General features: G+C 40.7%; 1 protein-coding gene across 9 annotated transcripts; it reads right to left on the minus strand.

The window, feature by feature from the left end:
- Positions 1 to 372: 372 nt before the first annotated feature.
- phaf1 (phagosome assembly factor 1) lies at positions 373 to 9,212 on the minus strand. Of its 9 annotated transcripts, none has more exons than XM_079345611.1 (18): positions 8,953 to 9,212; positions 8,290 to 8,358; positions 8,014 to 8,107; positions 7,742 to 7,824; positions 6,912 to 6,995; positions 6,729 to 6,772; positions 6,329 to 6,408; positions 6,133 to 6,227; positions 4,691 to 4,788; positions 4,309 to 4,421; positions 3,830 to 3,963; positions 3,341 to 3,424; positions 2,749 to 2,831; positions 2,566 to 2,609; positions 2,406 to 2,455; positions 1,801 to 1,859; positions 1,523 to 1,595; positions 373 to 665 (listed from the first exon to the last, which is right to left on the minus strand). In XM_079345611.1, the coding sequence occupies exons 3-18, from the start codon at positions 8,075 to 8,077 to the stop codon at positions 570 to 572; spliced, it is 1,284 nt and encodes a 427-aa protein (XP_079201737.1). In that variant the 5' UTR covers positions 8,078 to 8,107; positions 8,290 to 8,358; positions 8,953 to 9,212; the 3' UTR covers positions 373 to 569. The 9 variants fall into 9 exon arrangements, with proteins under 9 accessions (XP_079201737.1, XP_079201736.1, XP_079201738.1 ...); XM_079345610.1 differs by having other exon boundaries at positions 8,014 to 8,129; XM_079345612.1 differs by lacking the exon at positions 8,290 to 8,358.
- Positions 9,213 to 10,193: the final 981 nt, after the last annotated feature.

Below are 10,193 nucleotides of genomic sequence, written 5' to 3' on the forward strand. Positions count from 1 at the left end.
GCAGTTTTTATTGGCGATGATACAACTCCACAACTCTATGTTTGATGTTAAACGCTGAGATTGGTTTCAGATGATGTTTAAATGCTGATCATTCTCCACCATATTGTTATTGGTTATTGGACAGACTGCTGTCACACCTTACTGGGTAAACCATGCCTTCCTATCTGCAGACTGAAGAGTTCTTCTTCTGTGGTCCTTGTTACATGCAGACGCAGCATGGAGACAGGAAACAGTTGATCTCTACTAGAGTATTGTTTACATTGTTTTCATGTCAAAGCATCAGGGCTTGAGCACAGAAACCATGACACCAGATCCTTGTCCAGGGTGGGTTTATTGTTCGGACTGAAGGACTGCGTCTCAGGAACCACAGACAATAGATGATAAGTTCCAGGTCTGATTTGGTTGATTTTGTGTCCTGTTAGATGAGTAGCATATGAGCTGAGCAAGGATGTTTGTGTTGTTCTGGTTCTGGTCTGCTTGGTTCAGAATCTGGCTCTGGGTTCGAGGTTCAGTCAGTAGAGGTACTAGATTCAGGAGAGGCCAGATGGGATATGGTTGTGGTCACTTGTTCAGTGGGAACTACTACTTGACTCGGGTCTGGCTTGACTGGTGGTCCGTGGGGCTCCATAGAGGGTCACAGATGCTATGTGGTTATTCTGCATCACCTGCAGAAGGTATAAACATACAGCGTTAGAATGTACAGGATCACATGCACATATATGGAGCTAAAATACTCTTTGTTTAAAAAATGTGTGAAAGCTTTTGTTGAGTCGAACAATGTTTTGAGGAAACCAGAAAATACCTCAATATCTTCAATGTTCCTCCTATCTGAATGTCAGATATAATCATAAGTATATTATGCACTCAATTCCATTTCCTGTACAAGCTAAATGAAAATCACAGAAAAATCAACTCAGTTTGTGACAGAATTCCGGACAGTCTACGTTTGATGCAGACATAGAGACAAGTTCAATTCTTAGCCACTGGTGAGCTGTGAGTGTGCACTCCTGTTGCCTTCATATTGCTCATAGAGAAGAATAGTTTCACATCCATTTTATCAGACAGGTGAGCAAAAGAACAACGTGTCCATCAAACACGCAAAGATAAACTCCTGCACACTGTTTTTCTTATATGAGCCATTCAGATGACCAACGCCGTCACATTAAAGGAGCAGTATGGAGTTTTAGGAGAGAAATGGGAACGTTAGAGAAGTGTACAGATTCTGTGGCACATGTACACTAAATGTCCTCAGAAGATTATCTGCTCCCTGTAACACTGTTTGAAGATAAATGTGAGAAGTGATGGTGGGAGGCCCACCACAGTGAAACTGCTCCAAACCGTTTCCAAGGGACCCGTTTTTAACTTTGGATACATTTTGTGTCTTCAGTTCAGAAAATATCATTGAATTGTTTCACTTGTCCATCTTTCAAATTTCACGACCAAATCTACATAGTGCACCTCATTTAACACACATTACAAAAATGCTAATGCTAGCTAATGCTACAGAGAATGGTATTCTGACCTCAAAGATCATCCTCTGCAGTCCGAAGCAGAACGTGGAGCCAAAGGGGTTGGTGTTGTTGGCTGAAGAGGACCTGTCAAACACAACAAACATGATCAGTTATGTCAGAGAGCTATGTCGAAATTATCATTTATTTGACAAAGACCTTTTATTTTTCTTTATCCACAACATTAACACAGCATAACAAATCATATTCAACGTGTGTTGGACCAATAACAATGACAATGTAACAGTGTTATTAACTATCTGTGTGCATCGAAAAAAAAGCATGCGTTTACCTGTGAAGCACTACAGGTTTTTCCACAGGATGTCCCAGCAGCTCCTGAATCTGATCCCACTGACAGAGACAAAATGTAAACATTCAAAACGCTGTGGGAAGAGTGAACGTCGGTTTGATCCCAACATCATACCACCTGCATAAAAATTGATTATTAACATGGTGATTATATTAGCTTCCATGTGATACTGCTGTTTCCAATGTCAGTGTGCATTAAGACAGACAACTGTTGATCATCGCTGCATTGCTGACATGAAGCTCAACTGTTTTGCCCTGTTTCAAGTTAAACCGCTTACAGTTTCACTTGATTTTTACATTTTACTTGAATTTCCCTCGGAAATCTATCATTTCTGTTTTTTTCTTTTACAGTCATCTTTCTTCCTGACTCGTAACATCAGAAGACAACAGCAGCCAAATACAATATTTATTGCAGTTTTGTGCTGCGTGACCTATATCCATGACGCTGACAGAAACAAAACTGTTTCATTTGGTGTCATGGGTTCAATGTGGCAGATTTCAAAAATATTGTAGAACATAATATTTGAATCTCATATCTATGGTCTGATCTGGAAACCGCAGGTCAACAGGTCATTTTCTGTAACTGACCTTGCTGTAGGTGGTTAAGATGCAGTCCTCCATCTGAGAAACTGCTCCCTCTAAAGTGCACCATAACAAAGACAGAAGAAACACACATTACATGAAACCATGAATGCTGAGACACACTGTGTTTTTAATTTGAAAGATGCACGATGGGAAACTGTCTTACCTTTCTTGATGACCAGTGGAATCTTAAAGTCACACCGATGGTATCTGTGATGAGAGCAAAAGTCACTCAAATTAAACCAAAGGCAGAAACTTGACAGTGTCTTCATTGTTCATGCAGAGGATGACACAGTTTAAATAAAGACAGTTTCAGAGGAAGGAACAACACGAGGTCAAACATATTTACATATTGAAGTTGTAATGTCCAGGGAAGTTGGTGTGGAGGACAAACTTCTTCACCAGGTGTGTTGTTGAATCAAACAGGATATCCTGAAAAACAAGAAAACATGATCTTTGAGGTTAATAGTTTTAAAAATATTGAGCATAAAAACATCTTCCATGTGGAAGTATAATGTATAACAGGATTGTCTAATAGGCCGACATAGTGAAGAGATGTCCGCCCTCGTAAAGTCAGGGCAAAAGCTTTGGCAGTTTACACTCAGGCAGCTCAGTTCTCTGTGAAAACATCACATTCGTTTTCTTTGTACACTGACTGCTATGACTTATCACACGTTACTTAATTAAACATACCAGATCAGGAATGGTTGATACATTTTTCCCACAAGCCAGCAGTAAGTTACAAAACAGGGATGTACTGATCCGCTCCCATAGACAGATCCAGAAGCATCCTTCTCTTTACCCTTTAAAAACCGTCTGCCTCCAAACTACATCCCAATCAACAAGATACAAGAAACTAACTCTAACAAGGTGATTCATTCTTTTGCTCCCGGATCTATGGCTTCAACACACAAACGTCGACTCAGGCTGACTTTACTTACCACTCCGAGGGTGAAGTAGTTGAAGAAGTAGTCGTTACATTTAGAAGAAACCTGCTTGTGAGGTGATGGAGAGTGAATCTTCATCTAAAATAAACGAGACAAAAAAAGAAATAAACATCTTCTTTTTTAATTTAAATTGACCATTTTTCATGTTTAGTAGATGTTGAAGTATATAACACATATTTGGACACACTATGAGCTCTAGTACACTTCTTGTTTTCCTTTCAGCATGATCATTCAGAGGAAAAAAATGTTGCTTTAAACTTTTATGTGACTAAGCCAGCAGGCAGTTTTTTTTTTGTTTTTTTTTTAAAGAGACATTGTTTAGCTTTTTAATTTAGAGATAGGACAGTAGGTAGTAGATAAATAGAGTCAGGAATCAGAGAGAGAGATTGGGAGAGGAGCCACAGGTTGGAATTGATAAAAGAAGAAGTTTAAAGAACAAGAACGTCGTCTCCTCTTTAAACTCGGGAGTTCAAGTTTTCCTACCTTGTCCTCAGACTTGTAAAATACTTTATGTGGCGAGCCCAAAGCACCCAGAACATCCTGACAAGAGTCTCCAAAGAAGATGTTTCTTTCTATGGTCCTTATTTTAGCATCAGTCATCACACCTGGACCGCAGCCTACACACACACACACACACACACACACACACACACACACACACACACACACACACACACACACACACACACACACACACACACACACACACACACACACACACACACACACACACACACACACACACACACACACACACACACACACACACACACACACACACACACACACACACACACACACACACACACAAAGGTGACACAAGAATACAATACTACTATAAATTAACCAATAGTAAAAGAAAATAAAGAATGACAAATGATGGTGAATATGTCGGAAATTAATCCAAAGCATCATACGGTAATTTGTCCTCAGGTCAAACACAACAAAGAAGCACATGTCACCTGCAGTGAGGAGGCGGAGCTTAAGCCCGAGAGGCCCGGCCTGGTCTCTGAGGACATCCACACCATCTGCATATATGTTACCTAGAAAACAGGCCCACGGCATCACTGGAGCTCTGAGCAGAGAGAGAAGAGGCCGTATTAGTGTGTCCCCCTTGTTTTTAAGGTTTTGATAAACTAATGATAAACAGTTTCATATTATATGATTTCTCACAGTTTTGGTCTTTATCATTAGAAGACTTTCACAGTTCTTGAAGCAGATTAAGATGAAGCTCAAACTCCTCCAAAGATTTCAAACAATAAAATAATGATAAAAAAGACAGACTTTGCAGCGAGGTAAGATAGAGTTGGTGTTGGCGTGTCTGTATGTGTCAGAGTGTGCTACCTTGTCTCTTGCAGGTTGTTGCCAGTGTAGATGTGCATCCTCTTGACCATAGCCCCATGTGGAATCTGCAGGGAGGCCAAACCCATGGCAAAGTTAGGCTGCCAAGGCAAAACAACTGGGAGTAGTACAAGACTGGAAGAAAGCGTGTTTGTGTGTGCACATGAACAGATACTACATGTAGACAAGCACAGAAAGATGTGGTCATCTATGCTGAAGCACTGGAGAGTAAAACACATCATAACACGATGACTGACCTAAATAGCTCTGCTCCAGAGGGGAAACCTCAAACAGCATAATACTATTTATTAGTGTGACACATGTTAATCACCCTTGGACCTTTGTTTGGGCGAAACATTCGCCCTGATTGAGCTCAAGTACCCAAACAAGAATCACTGTGAGTCAGCAGAGTTGAGGGGGTTTTTTTGTTCGGTTTTTCTGTGCATTTCCAAGTTTACTTTTCATCACCCACAACAGCTATGCAAAGTGGCTGTAGATGAGTCATACTAATTATAAACATAAGTGAGAGTTGCAGCTGTCAGTGTTTCCATCTGTTCACTTATAGATATCTTTTTTTTCTCCAACAAAAAGACCCATGCTTCCAAAGAGCCTCAGATGTAGCCGCAGCAGCAAACATCTACAGACAACCAGAACAAGCTTCAATAAGTCCCACTAAAGCATTTATTAGACTCCACATGCAGCTCAGGGGGGAAATGGAGGTGTGAAGCTTAATCAGTACAGTACAATGAAATGTCAAATGTGTTGAAAAAGGCAAATAGCTTAATCAAAAAGAAGTGATAAATTGTCAAGCCCGAATCAATAAACTCAGAAAGCAGCAAGCAGTCGAAGGAAGCAGACAGCCGAGCAGCTGATTCATTCCATGCATCCTCCAAGACAGCCATAAGTGTACACTACAAGTTCAGAACCAAAGGCCCAACTCCTGCACTGCATGTATTTATGCACATGTTGCAAAAGTATGTAGAAACATCCAGATTGATGATTGTGTAAATAAAAACCTGCAGTGCACTCTGCTTTGTTTAAGAGAATTTAATCATGAACTCATGCTGCCTGCACACTACCCCAGGTCCCTACAGTCCCTGCTGCGGTCTGATTTTCAATGCTTACATAACACTACATTGACTCTTTGAGATCTGAATGCTTAAATTGAATTTATGCTTAATGCTTGATGGTTTTCAATTCTGGGACTAAACAAAAAGCAACACAATCTCATTCTCAGCATGCATTTGTTTTCTTCATTCAGTCATGAATGACTTCACATTAGGATGCCACCTAGCTCAGGGGGATTTAGGAACATGCTTTTTGCCCTCAGACTGTCCATGTGAAGGGTAATCACTTGATGCCTGATTCCTTTCGGATGTGAAGAAACAACCACTCAGCCTTTTCTTTAAACAGCTGACGAGCCAAATCGGACGAAACATTCTCACCTCGTACTTTGGAGCTTCGTTCCATGAGTCCAGTTGGAAGGAGAAGGACAGACCTCGAAAGTTGAGATGGAACAGCTGCTCTGCAGCATTGTAAACTAGACGGCGGAGAAGAGGACAACGTTCATGACAGAGGTGAGAAAGATGAAATGTAGGTATATGAGTAAAAAACACTTAAAGTGTTGCCGTTGTTCAGTACCTCCAGGGTGAGTAGCTCCGAATGATTGATCTATTTGCTCTATTGTAGGTGCAATGGCCTGAGAGTTAAAATGGACTCCACTGAAACACAAAATAACACACTAAGAGCCAGTGTAACATTGATTAACATTCATAAAGACTGCCATGCTCGATGAGGAACAATTTCCAGAGCAGTGATATGGATTTCACTAGAGTCAATCACACCTCAGTGCATGACTGGGACGTCTTTCAATAAGCAGACGGCACTCTGACACTCGTAGCTGAAGAGCTAACATTAAATGTAAATCACACACAATGACCATTAAATACATCTGTGGTAGATAAAGGCACATCACTATGACAGCTGAATGTCTAATATAGTTTCCCTCTGTCCACATCAGTTGGCACACATATCTACTCACCAGTATTTCAACTTTCCTTTGCTCAGGTCATAGACTTCGATCACCTGTTACTCAGACACATTAGAGAAAGGACACACATGGTAAGTTACATGTTCATTCCTTAACAAGGCAGAACAGCGCCATATCTTTGCCACAGACACACTCTCACATACACACACACGCACGCGCACGCACAACTCCCACCTTGAGTCTCTGATTTGTGGCATCAAACAGCAGTTTAATCCCATCCTGAGTCAAATTCAGTATGAGGTCATGGCTGAGCGGCGTCTGGAGGGGAGACAAACACAAGCTTGCAGGTAGAGGGCGGTGTGACCTCGTGAACAAATATAAAGCAAACAAACCTTTATTTTAGTTCAGAGAAACACAAGGCACATACCCAAACTGAAACAGCCCATAGACTGTTATTTGAGACTCTTTTACTTGCTGCCACTCATGTGAATACATCTTGAGTCCAACATCCAAAGTCTTTTAAAAACAAACTCTCTGACTGGTTGTATTTATAGCATCAACCCTGTGGGAAGAGTTTAAAAATAGCTGGACGGATATCGCCTTTTAGTCACTGAATTACAAGGTCTAAAAATGAACCTTTGTTTACATACACAATTAATGTGAACAATATTTTCCTAAAACATATTTTATTCTTTTTAAAAAGTTTTGAGGATTAGGGATGAGAGAAGCTCTTTATCAATCAAAAATAAAGTCTTCAGTGCTCTCTGCTGGACAGTTTCTTCATAAAGTGAATGGTGAGAAATGTTTTGTCTACATACACAGCAATATCAAATCTGTAATAAGCTTCTGCACTGACCTGAATTACGAAGGGGATAATAGTAAATTTAGGCGTGGGAGGGGCGGGGGAAGCTTATTAGGACTAGTTTAACTACTGCCAAACAAGGAGGCGTCTTAAAACTGCAAACATGTACTGCTGCCTAAAAAGGAGATTCTTGAACAGGCCCATTAACAATTTTGTTTATGAGCGAGAGAACGTAGCAAAGACAGACATTCGGCCTGCTAACCTGTTCACTGTATAGCACTTGGACATTTTTGATGATGCGGCAGTGTTTCTGAAGAATAGAGATGGCCTGGGCCAATGGCATCCCTGAAACACAGACACAATAACACTTACAAAAACGAACACAACCAAACTTCCCACAGAGATATTAAAGGTGAATTATTATGTTTGTTTGAGTCTGGCTTCAGGAATCAGTAAATGTTTTTTTATCGTCTCTTTCCCCTCCATTAGTGCGAGTTGTGTTTTTTTAATATAAAAGGTTTCATCAAAACTTACCTAAGGCGAATTCCCATTGCTCATTTCCTAGTGATCTCTCAGGCACCACCTCCAGATCCAGCATTGGCAAGTAGTGTGGGGCAGCTCAGCTCACCTTAAGACACAATGGGACCCCTCTGAGGGACCCTTTCTTTCAGCCTGTCTCACCCTGATTTCACTTTGGCCTCAGGCAGCTCCTTCAATTCATGTTTCTCCTTTTTTAACAGAGCTGCTAAATTCAAGAGTGTGAGCATGAAACAGCTTGTCAATCTATAAGTCACAGTGAAGTATGCTCACTTTATCACATGTCTCATGAGAGGAGAATGACATCCACACACTGCACACAGCACACCTGAGGCCGAGTACCTGAGGCTCACACAGATGCAGACGTTTTAAATACGAGGTTAAAGACAAACACACACACTGCCTCACAGCTTGCACACAAACAAATGACGCAACCTGTCAGCCTGAAACGTACAAGGCCAGCTGTCGGTTCACCCACTACTGGCTTGTGTACACAGAGTTGGTCGGTTTTAAAAACAACTTGATTCAGATTCAGGAGTAAACAAAGAGATGAGCCAAACTTGACTTACTGACCAGAGGATAAAAACAACGTGCTCAGCTGGATCCTCAACCATACAATAAACAATATTAGCAGATCGTGGGAGTCATTTAAAAATACAGAGGCACGACAATAATCCCTCCAGGCCGACTTCTTCACCTGTCAGCCTGTTTTCAGCCACTGTCGGTCGGTTACGAAAACGACAGCTATGGGCTAGCGTTAGCACACGAGCTAGTAGCTCTCCGTGTTATGGTAATTATGTAGAAATATAAATAATGTATGTGCAGGGGAAAAAAACTAAATTCGAGGCAAAGAAACAATTGACTCAGCGGCTGAGACTGGCACGACATAAACAAAGAAAACACGCCTGTCCGTGGGCTGTTTTTTCTTCTTCTCACCGAGGGTTCAAGCTTTAAGAGGCTAGCTTCTCTCCTGTCGACACTGACTTTAAAAAACGCTTCTCTTGGTACACTTCAGATGTTAGAATCGGTAGATGCCCACAGTGTCCCTCTCTCGGGGTTTTAATGTCTCTTCAATGTCAGGAGACAGATAAGAGCAACACAGGGTCCAAAACAACAGCAACTTCAGGCATCAACAACAGCCAGCAGGATCAGCTGATAATTCAACTTCCTGTGTTCAGCAAACGTTCTCGACATACGTGTTGACGTCACGGTCAGCTGACGCAAACGACTCTCTGAAGCGGGATTTCTGAATTATACATGTAGCATTTTCACTGCTAAAATATTGTTGTTATTGCTATCCTTGATATTTCAAATTAACTGTTTTACCAACAAAAGTAAATTACATTACTATATCTTGATTAAGATAGGTGTATAAGGTGTATATTTACTGTCATTTCTGAAAATGTGTTTATGTAGTTGAATCTTCTCAGAGAAGCCCAGCTCAAATTTGGGTTTAAAAAGGGGAACTCTGTTTGAAGTTGGGTTTATAGCCTACCAATACCATCAACACAATAAGCCCAAGCATACTTCAGAGCTGTGCAGAGACTATTTGACCAAGAAAAATGAATCTGGAGTCCTGGAACTGACGAACTGGACCAAGTCTGGATTTTAATCCATATTGAACAAATTTAGGATTTATTAGATCCAGAGTGATGACACACACGTTCAATCTAAAGCAATTCTGTTGGAATCAGCGAGAAACTATTAGGAACAATGCCAGCGAGAAGACAAGCAGTTATAAAGGCCAAAAAAGTTCTTTGGTTATTATGTGTGAAAGAGGACTATTTAGTTGTTTCAGTTTGTGTGTGTGCTGTGTGTACAATTGAAAGAGAATCCATCTGCCATGTATTGTCACATTTCCAACTGAACCAATCACAAGATAGGACAAAAACGTTTGGATGAATGTGATTGGATTGTTGAAATATCACAGTATTTCCTGATAGGGCTCACCTCCCTGTTCTACCTAACAACTTGAAGCGTACTCTGCCATGGATTAACTCTTCTGATTCAAGTGTCATCCATTCACCCCTTTGCTGGTTTACCTAGATCAAATCAAGTTTTAGCTTTCTGACTCAAACCTAAAGCTGACCAAATCATGGCAAAAAGGGAAAGATTTCAAAAATAGTAGCATGTTTTTCAGAATCATAATCGGCAAATGTTTTCTTTCCACACATGAA

Source organism: Symphodus melops, assembly GCF_947650265.1.
Source record: "Symphodus melops genome assembly, chromosome: 6".
In the NCBI taxonomy this organism is placed as follows: domain Eukaryota; kingdom Metazoa; phylum Chordata; class Actinopteri; order Labriformes; family Labridae; genus Symphodus; species Symphodus melops.